At 37.0% G+C, this 17,373-nt stretch overlaps 3 protein-coding genes across 4 annotated transcripts; 1 reads left to right on the top strand and 2 right to left on the bottom strand.

The window, feature by feature from the left end:
• Nucleotides 1-499: 499 nt before the first annotated feature.
• Nucleotides 500-3,003, bottom strand: LOC129436601 (N-acetylmuramoyl-L-alanine amidase). The gene is made up of 5 exons (XM_055194827.2): nucleotides 2,844-3,003; nucleotides 1,742-2,554; nucleotides 1,449-1,659; nucleotides 1,066-1,360; nucleotides 500-599 (listed from the first exon to the last, which is right to left on the bottom strand). Exons 1-5 carry the CDS (start codon nucleotides 2,905-2,907, stop codon nucleotides 585-587), a joined length of 1,398 nt encoding a protein of 465 aa, XP_055050802.2. The 5' UTR covers nucleotides 2,908-3,003; the 3' UTR covers nucleotides 500-584.
• Nucleotides 3,004-5,674: 2,671 nt separating this feature from the next.
• Nucleotides 5,675-11,518, bottom strand: LOC141351146 (hsp70-binding protein 1-like). Of its 2 annotated transcripts, none has more exons than XM_073857640.1 (8): nucleotides 11,110-11,128; nucleotides 10,525-10,644; nucleotides 10,109-10,313; nucleotides 9,795-10,019; nucleotides 9,395-9,550; nucleotides 7,798-7,894; nucleotides 7,589-7,700; nucleotides 5,675-6,146 (listed from the first exon to the last, which is right to left on the bottom strand). In XM_073857640.1, exons 2-8 carry the CDS (start codon nucleotides 10,642-10,644, stop codon nucleotides 6,066-6,068), a joined length of 996 nt encoding a protein of 331 aa, XP_073713741.1. In that variant the 5' UTR covers nucleotides 11,110-11,128; the 3' UTR covers nucleotides 5,675-6,065. The 2 variants fall into 2 exon arrangements, with proteins under 2 accessions (XP_073713741.1, XP_073713740.1); XM_073857639.1 differs by lacking the exon at nucleotides 11,110-11,128 and adding an exon at nucleotides 11,359-11,518 and having other exon boundaries at nucleotides 5,757-6,146.
• Nucleotides 11,519-12,400: 882 nt separating this feature from the next.
• On the top strand, nucleotides 12,401-16,908 carry LOC129436594 (elongation factor Tu, mitochondrial). Its single transcript, XM_055194820.2, has 10 exons — nucleotides 12,401-12,511; nucleotides 12,960-13,006; nucleotides 13,137-13,275; nucleotides 13,482-13,648; nucleotides 13,755-14,024; nucleotides 14,111-14,243; nucleotides 14,434-14,538; nucleotides 14,642-14,793; nucleotides 15,044-15,163; nucleotides 16,270-16,908. Exons 1-10 carry the CDS (start codon nucleotides 12,475-12,477, stop codon nucleotides 16,438-16,440), a joined length of 1,341 nt encoding a protein of 446 aa, XP_055050795.2. The 5' UTR covers nucleotides 12,401-12,474; the 3' UTR covers nucleotides 16,441-16,908.
• Nucleotides 16,909-17,373: the final 465 nt, after the last annotated feature.

The raw sequence follows: 17,373 nt of genomic DNA, 5'->3' as shown, positions 1-17,373 counted from the left end.
CTGTTCTCATCCTAAGCTGCTCAATGGCAACAATTTACAACAAGAAAAAACCGAACGCCTTTCAAATACTAATACAATATACTAACCATTAATAAGTCCCCCTTCTTTCTTATATTAATAAAAAAATGCATAAATAACCCTTTATTTTGATATTTACTCTCATTATTTAGTCTCATGCAAAGCATGCTGGGAACAGGAAATCCCAGCCCAGTTTTAGCAATATTGATTTAATACACAAGTTATTCATGTAGTCCCAACTTACATGAGTCAAGTTTGCATAGGTTGATTTAAAACACGTGACATGCCTAAAAATCACTTAATATTTTCATTAAAACAAAAAACAATATTGTAATGGATTGATTGGGCAATTTATTATGTTAAATTTAATTAGGGTCAGAATCCTTTTTTTTGTGTGTGTAGGATGCAGTGCAAAGGTCATGGGTTCAAATCCCAGGAAGAAGACATAGTTGTATCTTAATTACCAACAAAAATAATCCAGTTAAATTGATATTGTGTTTATTTTTAGAGATACAAGTAACATGTTCACAGTACATGCACATCCCTGTAGCCAGTTGGTTGAGTCATCAAGGCAAATAGCTCTGTAAAACACAAATACACAGAGACACATAGTTAAGGCCTGTATTAAAACACTTAAGGGGCGTGCACACCAAAGCTTTTACGTCCGCGACCGGCGCATGTTTTCAATTGTTTCCAATGGAAGCTCGGCGTTATTCAAATAAGCCAGCAGCTAGCGGTTTTCTTCTGCGCTGAAAATTGGCGCTCATCGGTTTTTCCGCGCTCAGCGCCGAAAGTTGAAAAATATTCAACTTTGGGTGAAAAGCTCCGCTCGGCAATGTCAGTTCTCACACGGCTGTCCAATCACAGTGGAGGAGGGGCGGGACATTACCACAGCAACCAACCGGCTCACAGCTAAAGTATCACAGCTACCAAAGCACTCAGCTGAAGAAAGCTGGCATTCGGCGTTGTCCAGGCGTTTCAGCTGCATTTAAAAGTTTTGGTGTGCACAACCCCCTTAAAGTGGGAATATGTTTGAACTTCTTATACCTCATAATGCTCCCAATTCTGGATTTCCTGGTAGAAGGTTTGTCCTGGGCATTCGGTGCGTACAGCCTGCCTATGTCCGTATAAGGAGTATGATGACTGCAGTCCGCCTGCGTCCACAGCGCACTTTGTGAAGTCGTATCTCACCATATCCATAACACTTTTGAAAGGGAGGCTGGTGGTATAATCGCCTATGAAACTGACACCGTAGCCCTTGGAGTTGTAGCCTTTGGTGTGGGCACCGACCCAATTCCAACCGCGTCCTTCGTACAAGTTTCCATCAGAACCTGCAACAAAACTGGACGGGAGAAGTCATGATGTGCACAAATAGTTGAAAGATGTTGCACAATTATCTAATAGGTGTTCATTTGGAGCCCATTCCTTACCTATATCCAATATCATCCCATCCATTGGTTTCCTGGTGGTACTTCTGCATTGCACGCATATGGCTAGCGCATTGCTCAAAGGTGGTGCAAGGTTTGGAGGGTTCATATGTGTGGTGGATGAACAGGTAGGGCACAGGGAGAGACAGATAGGTCGGGGATCCGACGTATGCTGCTGCTCCCCACTGAGACCTTGTGATGATGTTGGGACAGACTGTTGAGAGTAGAAAGATGAATACAAATACACAATTCTACTGACTACTGAATGTTTAGTCATTTTAAAGCCACGTAATTACCAGCATACACATGGACAAATTTCTCAAACCCCTCATGCAAAACAGCTTCCAGTGTCTTCCTGTCAAATTCCCGACGATCTTTTAAAGCGCGTGCCACTTGGTTTTTAAGCGAAGAAAAGCTGACAAGCTTTTTGAAGTTCATCCTCCGTTTTTGACTTATGAGACGGGGTGCGGCGTCCAATCCTGCGCTGTCTAGTTGATGACTGTAGTAACTCTTCAGTAATTGACTTAGTGACATTCCAACATTCTTGGATTTGGCAACTTCTGTCCCAAGAATGATCCCATCTATGCCTCCAATTATTAGAGCATCTGTTGCCAAAGAAGGCAAACCGGATAGAGTGTAGACTTTCGGGGATTGAATGCTATCCCAGAAACCTTGAGTGCCCAGAGAAACGCTGGATTGCTTATTTTGGGAATGATGTACAAAAGTGGCAACCAGGTTCTCGGTCAAGGCTAAATGGTACAGGCCTGGGATTTGATTTTTGGTGATGGATTGTAGACCAGCTTCAAGTCCGAGGAGCACTGGGGCCAAGGCGACGTTTGAACCATCTAAGGCGAGAACCACTCCTTCTTCCTCACCTAACTTCGATATCTTGTGATGAACGACCTTGCGAACGTACAAAGCGACCGATGGATTTGTCGCAAGGTCAGGTGCATCATTGAGGTCCCCTAGGTAATTTTTTATAAGGTTGGTTTGGAAGCCAGCAGTCTTGCGTAGACCTTTCACCACTTCAAGCATTGAAAGCCCAGGATTTTCATTTTCAATACTCTCCACGGCTTTGATGAAGTCTTGCATGTGTCTTGTGGTGGTGGCTAATGCAAGATTTACGAAAAAGATTGTTAAAATAGTTTTCAAATAGAAAGCATTTTTAACGTAGCAAACAAAGGAATATTTCACACTATAATTTGTCATTTATTCCCTTGGGTCATTTCAAACAAATGTGTTTCCAGTCTAATGATAATAAATAATACAAGGTTCATATTAAGTAAATGATTCTAAATGTAACCAATTTGAGTGTCATTTCTCTTAAAAAAAACACAAAAAAACGAATAAAAATGTCAATATTAGAATATTGGATTGAGCATTAAACTTGTGACTTACCATCAGTACGACAACTGGCCAAGACCACCAGCCAGTAAACCAGCAATCGCAGACGACAATCCATGAGGATAAAAGTACAAATGAAGATTCTGTTTACTAAGGGTGGTTTTGTACTCTTCTGTACCTTACATGCACAAACGCATGCTACCACTTGCGCAAGAATGTCCTGATAACACGCATTATATAAACTTTCCATTATAGGTAATTTTAGGTGTGAGAATGTGGCAGATGTATCCAGTGCGCCTCGAACTTCAGCCTTATTAAGGATAAACAAGAATTATGTCAAGAATCTTAACTACTTCATGGACGTTGTCACTAGTTTGAGACAAAAACAAAAAAATATTATTTTAATATACATGCAGCAGATTCTTCAATCCAAAGTAACTTATGAATTAGGAATGCTGCAAAATAAATGACTGATTTAAAGCAAGTGTAACAGAAATAGTGTGAAAATATCCTTTTTAAATGTTCCTTATTTTAAGTAAAACATTTAAAAAGGCCTTTTAGTTGTTTACTTATAAACTTTATTTATCTAATAACAGTTCAGACACGTCACTTTGTGTGGAAAATAGGGCTGTGGATCGGGAAGAATCTGGCAATACGATACGCATCACGGTATATTTGGTTGCGATATGATGCAATGCGATACTGTAAACAGGGCTATTTCTTAATTTGGGAATAGAATACTTTTAGAAAAGCTGCAACAAGAACACACCACCATATGCAAACCTTAGCAAGTACTTCCTGCAGACTCTTGAAGTTTAGAGATAAGTAGCTATCCAGTGGTTGGATGTAAACTCAAAACTAACGGCCATTACTATTATTTTTTTAACAAAACGGATATTGTGCTTTTGATAATCGATACGGTACCGCCAAACAAAATATCCTGATACATCAATATTTTCTTACACCCCTAGCGGACACATAATGCTTACATTTTAGGAATTCTTGATATCAATAAGAGTTTAAAGGGATAGTTCACACAAAATAGTATTCTTTTTCCTACTATGGAAGGGAATGGGGCTCTCGATTGGTTTGGTTACAAACATTTTTCAAAATCGTCCTTTGTGTTTATCAGAACAAATAAATTTATGCAGGTTTGTAACAACATAAGAGTGAATAAATGATGACAGAATTTTAATTTTTGGGTAAACTATCCCTTAAAACTAGGGCTGTCAAAAGATTAATTGCGATTAATCGCATACAAAATTAAAGTTTTTTGCATAATTTATGTGTGTGCACTGTGTCTAATTATTTTATATATATAAATACTCGCACATTAATATTTGTATGTTAAGAAACATTTACATGTATATTTATATATTTTTGATATATTTTATATTATAAATATAAATAAAAAATATACCTAAATAACATTTTTCTGAAATTCATACATGTACACAGCAAAAAATGACTTTCTTACTTAGTATGTTTGCCTTGTTTTTAGTAAAAAATATCTTAAAATTTGAAAATACAAAATTTTATTTTCTTGATGAGCAAAATGACCTTGGAAAATAAGTCAAGCCAAAAAATATAAAATTTAAGCGAATTTGTGCTGAAAACAAGCAAAAAACATATGCCAATGGAATAAGAAAATGTTCTCGAATTAAGTGTTTATGAAAAAAGTAAACTTATTTCAAGAAAATGTTTCTTAGATTGCTTGTTTTAAGTACTTATTTACTTAAAGTTTATATTTTTTGTCTAAAAACTAGACTCATAGGTCATTTTGCTCATCAAGAAAATATATCTTAATTTAAGAATTTATAGATATTTTTTTCTGAAAACAAGACAAAAAACACTAGTCTAGTTTTTAGACCAAAAATATCATATTTTAGACCAAAAATATCAAATTTAAGTGATTTTGTGCATAAAACAAGCCAAAAAAATCAAGATTTTTTCTTGAATTACATGTTTAAGAAAAATGTTCAAGATTTTTTGCTTGCCCCATTTGCAGATTTTTTTTTTTTGCTTGTTTTATGCACAAAATCACTTAAATTTGATATTTTTTGTCTAAAAACTAGACTTATTTTCTTGTGTCGTTTTGCTCCTCAAGAAAAAGCATCTTAATTTAAGAATTTTTAGATATTTTTACTGAAAACAAGACAAAAATACTAAGAATATTTTTCTTGGAAAATCATTTTTTGCAGTGTCTATACGTAATGTATAAACACAGTACACACAAAATATATTATGCAAACACAAACTTTTATTTTGTATGTGCTTGTAGAAATCTATCATAAAATGGTACTCCACAAAATTCAAATTTTTTAGGAGCACTTCTCCTTTGGTTGTTATCTTTAGGTAAACACGAACCACAGTATTGAGTTTTATAATGAAACACAGGAAACATAAAACTTTTATTTTAATGCCGCTCTCCATTTTAATTTAAGAGAACAGCTGCATAGACATTGGGGATGAAAAATTCAGAGTGAACTAATCCTTAAAGTAACTTTGGCTTTATTCAGATTTTTGTATTTTATTTATTGATTATTAACACCATTCCAGGATCTGTGGCTATACTTGTGGCAAGAACTGGCTAATCTAAACACAAGTTAATCCACACACATTGATCTATACTGATTTTTGTATATGTATGTATATGAGATAAAGTTAGACTGCAGAGCATGCACACATTATCACCTATAGTGAGCTTTAAAGAAAACAACTATTACATGTCTAAATGCAACAGTATGTCTGCTTAGAAGCAAAACAGAAGACACATGCTCTACTTATAATGTATCTTTAAGGCTGTCTATGGCTTAGTGCCATCATTCTCAAATGTGTCATAATATTACTACACGACTTAACATCTGCAAAAACCATCTCAAATATAGAAATAGTCACAAGGCCACTTCTTTATTTACACATAACTCCCTACCATGTTTAACTGGAACAGAATCAAACTTAAACAGGTTTGAATGAGAACATTGGAGAATTCACATTTATTTTTATGTTGGTGTGTAGTTTTACAGCATGGATTGGCATTTGGATAGTATGATAAAATCTCTTAACCCTAAACAGTACATATTAATAGTACAATATAAAAGTAAGACATTATAAATAAAGTACATATTCCGTTTTTAACACAAGTTTTGGTATGCTCATGCACACAAAAGTCTCTTTAGTTCTCTTTTAAATAGAGAGGAAATACAAACTCTGGTTGCTCTTTTCTTGTAACTCATCACTGCGTGGCAGGAACAATTATTGACCAGCAATAAGATCTCAGCGATCCATTCCATTGTCCTCTAGAGGTTTTCCTTGGAAACAAGCTGCTCGTAGACGTTGACAAAATTCCAGCTCCTCCTGCAGGAAAGATAATTCGTGCCAATGGACATTAAAGTCAACATGAAAACCAACATTTATCCATTGGGAAAGAACTTGATTGAAGACTGAATGTCAAGTTTTTCATTTTTAAACCTAAACTATTTGCTAATATTAGGCGACATTCACATTAACTGCAATTAAAGGAATAGTAAATAGGCAAAGTGATGGTTTTTGTAATCTAAACACATTTTTATTTTAAATTTTATTAACTATAGCCGTATGCCTGTTTATGACAAAGTTGAGGTCAGGCTGAAGGCTTGAAATGGGGCACTATCCAATGCCATTAAAAAAATAAAAATAGATAGGATATTAATATACCTCCGACTGAGGAACTCATATACACCTAGGATGGCTTGAGAGTATATGGGCTACTTTAGGTTAAACTATTCCTATTGCATTAATTATAGACATTAGACAATATTTTAAAATGCATAACCATAACCTGAAACAATGCCAAAACAGATGTTGACTAACATTAACTATGTGATGTGAGACAAATGTGAGACTAAGGAGAAAGTTGTTTCAGAGGCGGAGCAAATTATTACATCTCAGTTATTTTTCTGGCTTATAATTCATTGCAACACTAAAATACATAGAAAGTAAAAGAATGAGAGAGGGACAAATGGCGCTTTCCCATTGCATATTACCCCACGGTTTGGGTCGGGTCAGCTTACTTACGTAGTACCCGATACTTTTTTAGTACCACCACGGCTGGGGTTCCAAGCGACCCGAGCTGATACCAAAACGTGACACGAAAACACTGTAGATCACTGATTGGTCTGAGAAAATCGTCACTACGAGCGTCATCGCTATAATGTAAAAGATTAGCTTTACCTTCATGCTAGCTTGCGCTGTCTCGAGTAAACCTGTTGTTATCTGTGCTGTGGTGTAAGTTCCCAAACTCCCTTTTGGCGATGAAAAACATCCACAGGTTGTGAATCAGGAACACCATAAAATTTTTTCCAGACTTGCAGTTCGTGGCGGCACATTCGCGATGCGCCCGTCCGCATACATGTTTGAATGCAACTTAAATGAGGCTCAGCAGAGCGTCTCGACCGACGTCACTGGTGTTTGTACAGAAACTGTCATGTGAGACAGAGGTAGTGATAAACGCAATGTGCAAACATCTATTTGTGGTGGTCAATTTTAATGTTATGGCGTACTAAGAAATAAATAAATTTATGGGAATGTACAACAACGCTCTTACTTGTCTGATGTCACAGCACTAAGCAGCGCAAATATAACGACACGCCTATAATCCCTCCCACTTCGAAGTGATACTAAACTTAATGGAAAAGCTAACCAAGCCAAAGTGAGGTGAGCTGACCTGACCCAAACCGTGAGGTGCTATGCAATGGAAAAGCACCAAAAATGTAGCAGAAACAGAAAAGAATGGCTAAGAGTTGAGAAAATGAATTTACCAGGCTCTCCTCTCGTCCCTTTAGGTCCTGCACTCTCTGGTTAAGCAGCTCTTCCAAACCCAGTGATGGGTCTCTACAATCACTCACACCACGGGGACAGTCTTCAACCAAACTACACAAATACACATTGCAAAACATGTCTCATATTTAAACTTCAATTTATTTACATTACACTAGTTTAGTTTTTATCACAAAACAACTTTACTAACCAGCAGAGGGTGCCGAGGACGTGTTCATGTACAGAGGAATGAGGTGATCGAAGAACTGCCACCAGCTGCTGCACCATTCCCATAGACAACACTGTATCTGATGAAAAAAAGACAGTAAGAGTAAATACAAAATCAATTTGATGGTATTACAGAATACATCCAGAATCAGACATCCCAACTCAACTTTATTTACAGAGCACTTTCAACACCACAAGTGGACTGAAAGTGCTGTACAGAGAAAGTTAAAAAGAAAATAAAACAAAACAAAATCAATGCACAACATATGGCATACACAGCTTACAAAGAATTTTTAAATGCTAATGCAACAGAGAACCTGACAACATCATTAATCTGCCAGTCAAATTTAAGATCAGTCTCAAAAATGACACCAAGATTTCTCACACTAGACCTTTTTTACCCAGAAAACATTCTTAGGCAGACAAAAACATAATCTACACATCCAAATACAATCATCTCTGTCTTATCCACATTTAATTAGAGCAAGTTATTCGCCAATCAACAGTTAACCTCAGTCAGACAATGATATAGTTACTAAATATAACTTTACTGGAGAAAGTTTATTCCCATGTTTCAGTGGTAAGACACATTTGAGAGTCATTTGAAATCCAAATTTCTTAAAAATAGAACCTAGAGGGAGCATATCAAGGGAAAATATAATTGGTCCCAATATAGAGCCCTGAGGAACCCCCCACACAAAGGGGTAACAGTAGTTCCTAGAGAAAGGATATAAAGGGAAAATATAATTGGTCCCAATATAGAGCCCTGAGGAACCCCCCACACAAATGGGAAACAGTAGTCGAATAGTCCGATCAATTAAGTAAGATCCGTTTTAGGGCTAATGGCCGTTCACACTTAAATGATAACTATAACGTTAACTATAACAATAACTATATATTATATATCACCAGACGATAATGATAACTATGTGCATTCGCGCATGCAAATCATTTACCTTCAATGGCATTAACTAATACTGCATATTTCCTCAAATAAAAAGTTTTGCAATTGTTTACATGCAACAAGAACAGCATATTAACAAATTCAGTGACATTTAAGCGGGTATAGCCAGCAGATGTCCTCAACACTCTAAACAGTGAATCTAGTAGTTTGTGTAACCTAATATCTTCCTTTTGGCGTTGTCAATGTAGTAGAATAAAAATCCTTATGTGGTCAATTTCACAGCAACTGCAATAGGTAATTTTATGTTATGAACCCAAGCAATGAGCTTTTTCTATGGTGTCATCTGTCATTTTACTTGTGTGTGCACTTGAATTTCAAATAGATTTGATTGGCTGTCAATGGTTTATCGATATTCAATAGTTGGTAAATATCACTCAGAAGGTGATCCCAACGATATCGTTCATTGTATCTTTATCGTTATAGTTGTGGTGTGAACTATTCTCTGCTTTTTTATAGTTATTGTATAATGTGAATGGCCCTTAAGCCGTGAATACCAACCTGGTCCCCAAAAGGAGCAATGAGAATATTATGATCAAATGCTGCTGTAAAAATCTAACAGAAGTAAGAGAACACAGCTTCCAGAATCTACGCATCATAGATGTTATTAGAAACATACCTTTGTGTTCTGGGTGACTGGTCAGAAGGTTGAGGAGAAGAAATGCTGATTTAGTTCTTAGTTTCTCGCTGTCTGACTGCATCCCTCTCATCAGCACTGAAAAGCCATCATGTTTCAGGAAATCCTGCAGACCTGCTTCCTGTTCCCGTACTAAACCTGGGAAAGAAAAGAGATGTATCAATTGCATTGCATTGTGGGATACAGTATTGTGCACAGTATACATACTACACAGCAGTGCGTTTGAAATAGTAGTTTGCAAGTACATTATTCTGAACAGGGCTTTTATTTTCTCATACAGAGTGTTTTTCTGGCTATAATTCAGCAATGGACAATATATTCCACTGCACAACACACACCACTAAATCCTGAATCTTTCACATACACACACACATTGACTTACAAGATACAGCGTAGAGTGCTTTAACTCGAACTGTGCTGTTTGTGTCGTGATCTGTAAGTTGTAGTAGTGACAACAGTGCCCCCTGGTTGAGCAGGTAGCACTGCACCTCAGGCATATTCTGGGCACAGCTGGCGATGAGCTGAGCGGCTCTCCATCGAATCCCCGCTTCCGAGTGACAGAGACATTGTGCCATACACAAATCCAGACCGCCCAACTTCATCAGATCTGCCCAAACACATGAACAGTTAAATAAATGATGCGTGAGTCAACCAGTGAGTTACATTTATGCGTGTATGCTTTGACAGCACACAAACCTCTTGCGTTGTCCAGGTTCTCACAGAGCTCAGAAAGCACCTCCAATGCTTCCTCTCTTTCATCTTCCTCCTCCACATCTTTTTCACTCCCTCTCTCTTTGCATTCATCTCTTCCCAACACTTCCAAACAGCGTTTCATCTGTTCAACCTCATCCATCTGACCCTTACACACGTCGGCGAGGGCTCCTCGCAAAAACTCCATTCTCTAGTGAGGCAGAGAGAGTTCTGGTCAATCAAAAACATATTTAACAACTTTTTTTCCAGATCATCGAGTATGTTGGTAAAATTGATCGTAAAGGAACAGTTCAAACAGTAAAATACTCATTGTGTCATCGCTATGCTCACTGTCAGCTTTTTATTTTAATTGAGGTATTCCTTTAAAGATCACACAAAGTCTTTTATTGAGATCTGCTCACCTCCTGTGTCATGGGCTCTAAAGGAGCCGGACCATCAGAAGCCGAACCGGCCTCCACAGCCATCTGAAGCACACCCTGCAAATTACGGGGCTGACGCCTGTTACCCCTGCCTTCTGCCATCTGAGGAAAAAGAGGGACATCATATTATATATTTTATATATTTTAATGTCATATGAAATAACATAATAATCATATATTATAATGAAGAATATTGTTAATTCATCAATGAAACATGACCCTAATATAAAACTTAGACAACATGTAATACGGTACAACACCAAAAATTGTAAAAAAATAAATAAAAAACCATGAAGATGACAGTATAACAGTGACCCCCTTCTATGAAATCTGGGTCTAAAATCTTGGAGCATCACAGTTTGAATTCTTTCATTCATTCATTTCAACCTTTGACCTGATATTAATCAAAGATGTCAAAGTTATATTTTCACAAAATGTTCTTTGTATTATGTAAGATGATTTCAAGTAAAAAAAAATATCACATAAATGACTTTAGCTTGGTTTTCACAGACTGGGTCATATTTGTCTCTAGTTTACCTCATAGCATGTTGTCAACTGTAAACTTACATTAATTATGGTGATGTGTACGTCAATACAATTTTATTTATTGACATAATTTTGTTTAGCTAACTTACAACATTGACAAAGCATTATAGATAAAACAAGTTAACGTTACAGTCAAAAAGTGACAAACTGTCACTGCTACACATGTTATTAGACAAATAAGTCTGTAAAACAGATTCAAATTAAATGTAAACAAATTCTAGTTCGGTCCAGATAAAAAATGAAACCATGAGTGCAAAAAACTCATCCTACCTTGTAATAATGATGTATGTCTTGGGTATCTAGCAGCAATGTTGATGTGTATGAACGCCGCTCTGTTATTATAAACACACGAGCTCGAAACCAGAAACTTCCAGATCCTTCAGCAGCACAGCGCGTGCAGAAGATCGTCGCGACGTGATGACGTAATATGTCAACTTTACCATAGAACTTTTGAATCATCCCTCAAATCATCCTAGATTCTTTAAAACACATATTCAAAAAATATTTGTAGAAAAATTATAGGATCCTTTTTAAAAGCCTTAGCTAACGTGATTTTTTTTAAATATTTTTTTATCTTTATTAATTTATTTTATATAGTTTTAATTTACTTTAATTTAATTATTATTTTTATTTATCTCTGGTGGATCAGATCTGATCTGATGTGTTGAGGCTTTCAATATCATTCTCTTGTTGAATATTAACTAGTTATGTGTTTTTATGTCATTAAAATGTTGAAAAAAATGTACCATTCTTGTACATAATTTATTATAATATTTTCTTCTTTCTTTCATTATTTATTTATTTACTTATTTATTTTTCTGAGCCCGTTTAATTTGTGGAGTAAAGCGAATGCCATTTGGTTGTAATATGCTTGGTTTTCTTAAAAACGTACTTTTTATACTGTATGTAAATTTGTTTTTATGAGAATTAGATTACTTTTGTTTGCCAAGTTGCCTTGGCTACAAATAAATAAATAATACAACATAAAATATATTAAATGTATGCCAGTAGAGGGCTGATTATAACTATTTTGCCTATGACATATGGTTAGTACCATAATAACATTAGAAATAATAATAATAACTTGACATTTCCTACAACTCTTAATAAATTTCAGATAATTTATCCAGGAGAGGAGACTACTGTATTTTTTACAGTCTATGCTACTGCACCAATTTGATGACTTTTATTTTTCATTAATACGCTATTTTAAAATAATGGTATGTGCCCTCTGGCATGGTTACTGTATATTTTCGGTATAGTTCTGTATTATTTTAGTTAATAAAAATGAAACGTCAAATAATTGACATTTTTACCTCGTCCAACATTGATGACGTTCTTCTATTTCTCCGCGCCTGCGCGTTTCCTCTTGTCAAACTCCGCAAAATGGCTGCGCTCGTGGGCATCCGCGCGTGCCTGTCCGGTAAGTTATAAAAATCGTTTATTTCTCATCGTGCATTTCACTTGTGTTGTGTGCATGCCACGAGTGATTTGCGTGGGTGATCAATCATATATGCGTGAATATATGGATAAAATGATATAATTGTCTGTTATTGCGGACGGATGATGAGATGCTCGTGTGTCGCTTAAGCAAGGTCAAGTTCCTCTGTAGAGTATTACATAGGATATATAAAATGTGTCTACATAAATGAATTGAGGAGTTGTACTGTGTTAACATGAATTTAGAAGACATGGTCTATAAGCTCGTTTTGTAGGTGTTTAGATCTGAACATCAAGAGTTGTTTTGTGTTATTTTAAGTAATGTATAGATAAGTTATGTACGTTACTAAAGATATATTGCTACATAACCACAAGCCAATATCGTGCTGTTTTCATGTTATATGAATAATTGGTTTTCTTTTGTTTTGCAGCTCTGCAGTTGACCTCTCCCAGTTTACTACACAGTTCCTATAAACTGGTCAGTGTTTTATCCCAAAACTTTATCAACGTTGATGTTGTTGATAAAATACATTTTAATGAAGTGTACATATAGTATGACAGCAAAGTTTATATCCTGATAAATTTTTGTCATTTTTTTCTTTGCTCAGTGTGCAGTTCCTCTAAATCGGAGGAATTTTGCTGCGGAGGCGAAGAAAGTTTTCTCTCGAGATAAACCTCATGTGAACATCGGTACCATTGGTCATGTAGACCACGGCAAGACCACGCTTACGGCCGCCATCACCAAAGGTATTTCAAAATCATTTCAATCTCCTCCTTATCCAAATCTTTCATGGTCAGTTGTGCAGGTATCTCATTCATAATCATAAACCTATGCAAAGCTCCTCCCACAATATTCAATAGACCCCACCCTCTTGTTTACGCACCATGTTGTATATATCTTCATGTATATGTATATCAACAGCAGTGCATTTAATGTCATTTGTGTGTGTTAGTTCTTGCTGAGGCAGGCGGTGCACGCTATAAGAAATACGAGGATATTGACAACGCTCCCGAAGAGAAAGCAAGAGGAATTACTATTAACGCCTCGCACGTTGAATACACCACTGCTAACAGGCACTACGCACACACAGACTGCCCTGGACATGCCGATTATGTCAAGGTAATGCACATGAATAGCTTTTGCATTTACTATGATATACATACAATAATTTACTATATGAAGCAACAGACTTTGCGTCCCTATCTCTCTCTGTGTCTGTCTGCAGAACATGATCACAGGAACAGCTCAGCTGGACGGCTGCATCCTGGTGGTGGCCGCGACGGACGGTCAGATGCCTCAGACCCGTGAGCACCTCCTGCTGGCGCGGCAGATCGGTGTGGAGAACGTGGTGGTGTTCGTGAACAAAGCCGATGCCGTCGAGGACAAGGAGATGCTTGACCTGGTTGAGCTGGAGATCAGAGAGCTGCTCACCGAGTTCGGATACGACGGGGAAAACACACCGGTCGTGATCGGATCAGCGCTCTGTGCTTTGGAGGCAAGAACTAAATCCCAATTCATTGCATTGGTTTTAATAATGTACAGTACTGGCGGTGTTCTGATCGTACGTGTGTTTCGATTTAGAATAGAAATCCGGAGCTGGGTATTGACGCTGTGATGAAGCTTTTGGAGGTGGTGGATACGTATATTCCTTTACCAAAGAGAGAACTGGAGAAACCATTCCTACTGCCCATAGAGGGAGTCTATTCAATCCCAGGTATGGGCTTTGCTTGTGTTTCTGGTGTTTTATGGGTTAGGATGGTCGATTAGTCATCAAATTGTCTAATGGGTTAGTAGTGACAATCATCTTTATTTTCTAAAATATATAAAAATCAGGATCTTGTTGTTATTATAATAAATATTTATATACATGTAATATTCACTATTTGTTATTTATGTGCCTGCAGGTCGTGGGACCGTGGTCACAGGCACACTTGAGCGAGGTGTGATCAAAAAAGGAGATGAGTGTGAATTTGTTGGACACAGTCGTTCCTTCAAGTCCGTTGTCACTGGTGAGAAAACTGGAGTTTGCCCACAATGCATTGCAAGAAACGTGGTCAATCACAAAAGTATAAAAATGTAAATGCGTCCCCGAATCATCTCTTTCTAACCCAGGTATTGAGATGTTTCATCAGTCGCTGGACCGGGCGGAGGCGGGTGATAATCTGGGTGCTTTGGTTCGTGGATTGAAGCGAGAGGATGTTAGAAGAGGTATGGTGATGAGCAAACCTGCATCCATCCAGCCACACCAGAAGGTCAAAGCTCAGGTAAGTCTTATAATTACCTTTAACCCCTTAAACTCTGCGGACCCCCTCAAAAACTGCATTATCATAGTGTGTGTGTGTGTGTGTGTGTTGTGGAGCACAACATTTTCTGTAAAATAGGAAAATTTTATCAATCTGCTCCAAAGTATGTGGAAGATGACTTTTAAATTCAGGCATGCCCAATTTTGCAACTTGTTTAATTTGTCCAACATTGTCCTGTTTCAGTAACCATTTTAACTTTGTGTTTGTTCAGGTTTATGTTCTGAGTAAAGAGGAAGGTGGTCGGCACAAACCCTTTGTCACAAATTTCATGCCCGTCATGTTCTCTCTCACATGGGACATGGCCTGTCGAGTGGAGCTTCCTGGGGGCAAGGTACGTTTTCTTTGCTTTTGGGCCTGTGAGGGCTGCACCATTTCTGGAAGATTTTATTTACTTTTTTATTTGTATGCATTTGGCAGACGCTTTTATTAAAAGCGACTTAAAGTTGCTGTACAAGCTATAATTATTTTTTATTATCAGTATGTTTGCTCGCTGGGTTTGAACTCATGACCTTTTGCGCTGTTAAAGGATTAGTCCATTTTCTTAAAAAAAATCCAGATAATTTACTCACCATGTCATCCAAATGTTGCTGTCTTTTTTTGTTCAGTCGAGAAGAAATTCTGTTTTGAGGAAAATATTACAGGTTGATTTTTCTCATTTTAATGGACCCCAACACTCAATGCAGTTTAAAATTGCACTTTCAAAGTACTCTAAATGATCCCAAACGAGGCATAAGGGTCTTATCTAGCGAAAAAATGCACACTTAAACCACAACTCCTCGTCTTCCTCCGGTCCTGTGATGCCCCAGCGCGACCTCACCCAATACGCCAAGAGGTCATAGATGACGTATCGAAACTACGCCACAGTGTTTAAAAGTGTGGAGAAAGAGGACCGTTCCGACGTTGTTGTATGTCAAATGATACTAATTAATGTCTTTGTGTCAGTTTATTGTTTAAAATGGTCCGCAAATGTGCATTTCATATATGTAACACGTGACCTTTCCACGTCATTACGCAATTACGTGAGGTCGTGCTGGCGCGTCACACAGCCGGAGGAAGAAGAAAAGTTGTGGTTTGAAAGTGCATATTTTTTATTTTTCTTGTCAAAAATGACAATCGTTTGGTTAGATAAGACTCGTATGCCTCGTTTGAGATCGTTTAGAGTCCTTTGAAACTGCAATTTTAAACTGCATTAAAACTTTTAAGTGTTGGGGTCCATTAAAGTCCATTCAAATGAGAAAAATCCTGGAATGTTTTCCTCAAAAAACATAATTTCTTCTGGACTGAACAAAGAAAGACATCAACATTTTGGATGACATGGTGGTGAGTAAATTATCTGGATTTTATTAAAGAAAATTGACTTATCCTTTAAGCTTTTTTTTTTCAAAACTGCAATCTAATCTTAATGGGTATTCTCTTTATCTGTGTTTTTTTTTTTAGGAGATGGTAATGCCGGGAGAGGACACATCTTTAACCCTGACCCTCAGACAGCCCATGGTTCTCGATAAAGGACAAAGATTCACGCTTCGGGATGGTAACAAAACCATCGGCACAGGTCTGGTCACGGACATCCTCAGCCTTTCGGAGGAGGACAAACACAACTGGGGTTGAACAAAGATGAGGAGGTTGTAAAGGGATGGGAAACATCTACTGGACTAAACTTCTAGAATTGTTGCATTTTGGCTCTGTGTATTAAGGGAAAAAAAACATCAATTTGCTAATGGGGTGTATCTGCCCTGATTGCTAATGTTGTTGCAAGCACTTAAAATGCTGTATGTGTCCATCGACTTTCTAAAAATGCTTTTCTGACAGTACACAAAAAGTCAGCTGCGAAATTATAATTCAATATGTTTGAATGATTCTTGCCCATGTAAATATTAAATTGTTGAACCAAGCTTGACTTTCTGTCTTACGCAGATTATTCACACATTTGCAAAAGTCTCAGACTGTAACTGGCTTTTCATTATGTCCTTTTATTTACAGACACACATTTGATTCTTTGCTGTCTGGTTTCCAGTCATGATATCTGTCTATAAAATTATACAAATGTGGCTGATGTAATAAAACGTATTTAATAGATTTGGTGTTTGTCCTCCCCACTTAAGATGTTGAATTAAATGGGACATTTCACAAGACTTCTTTAAGATTTTAAATAAATCTTTGGTGTCCCCAGAGTACATATGTGAATTTTTAGCTCAAAATATCATATAGATAATTTATTATAGCAAGTTAAAATTGTAGTTTTGTAGGTGTGAGCAAAAATGTGCTGTTTTGTGTGCGTCCTTTAACATGCAAATAAGCTGCTCTCTGCACTAAATGGCAGCGCTGTGGTTGTATAGTGCAGATTAAGAGGTGGTATTATCCCCTTCTGACATCACAAGGGGAGCCAAATTTCAATGACCTATTTTTTGGTTTACCAAAACTAAGTTACTGGGTTGATCTTTTTTACATTTTCTAGGTTGATAAAAACACTGCGGATCAAATTATAGCACTTAAACATGGAAAAAGTCAGATTTTCATGGTATGTCCCCTTTAAATGCATGA

The sequence above is a fragment of the Misgurnus anguillicaudatus genome, chromosome 19 (assembly GCF_027580225.2).
Source record: "Misgurnus anguillicaudatus chromosome 19, ASM2758022v2, whole genome shotgun sequence".
In the NCBI taxonomy this organism is placed as follows: domain Eukaryota; kingdom Metazoa; phylum Chordata; class Actinopteri; order Cypriniformes; family Cobitidae; genus Misgurnus; species Misgurnus anguillicaudatus.
The sequence above is the reverse complement of the archived record's forward strand: the minus strand, read 5'-3'. Positions and strand labels throughout refer to the sequence as shown.

What these genes read in the sequence shown, in the direction of transcription:
- LOC129436601 (XM_055194827.2), bottom strand. Translation starts at nt 2,907, where the DNA reads ATGGATTGTCGTCTGCGATTGCTGGTTTACTGGCTGGTGGTCTTGGCC. An exon ending in GGCCAGTTGTCGTACTGATG is followed by an intron (nt 2,555 to 2,843) that starts GTAAGTCACAAG and finishes ATCTTGCATTAG; the next exon opens with CCACCACCACAAGACACATG. An exon ending in TGGGATGATATTGGATATAG is followed by an intron (nt 1,361 to 1,448) that starts GTAAGGAATGGG and finishes TCTCCCGTCCAG; the next exon opens with TTTTGTTGCAGGTTCTGATG.
- LOC129436594 (XM_055194820.2), top strand. Translation starts at nt 12,475, where the DNA reads ATGGCTGCGCTCGTGGGCATCCGCGCGTGCCTGTCCG. An exon ending in TACGGCCGCCATCACCAAAG is followed by an intron (nt 13,276 to 13,481) that starts GTATTTCAAAAT and finishes TGTGTGTGTTAG; the next exon opens with TTCTTGCTGAGGCAGGCGGT. An exon ending in ACCAGAAGGTCAAAGCTCAG is followed by an intron (nt 14,794 to 15,043) that starts GTAAGTCTTATA and finishes GTGTTTGTTCAG; the next exon opens with GTTTATGTTCTGAGTAAAGA.
- LOC141351146 (XM_073857639.1), bottom strand. Translation starts at nt 10,644, where the DNA reads ATGGCAGAAGGCAGGGGTAACAGGCGTCAGCCCCGTAATTTGCAGGGT. An exon ending in TAGAGCCCATGACACAGGAG is followed by an intron (nt 10,314 to 10,524) that starts GTGAGCAGATCT and finishes CTGCCTCACTAG; the next exon opens with AGAATGGAGTTTTTGCGAGG. An exon ending in AGCACTCTACGCTGTATCTT is followed by an intron (nt 9,551 to 9,794) that starts GTAAGTCAATGT and finishes TTTCTTTCCCAG; the next exon opens with GTTTAGTACGGGAACAGGAA.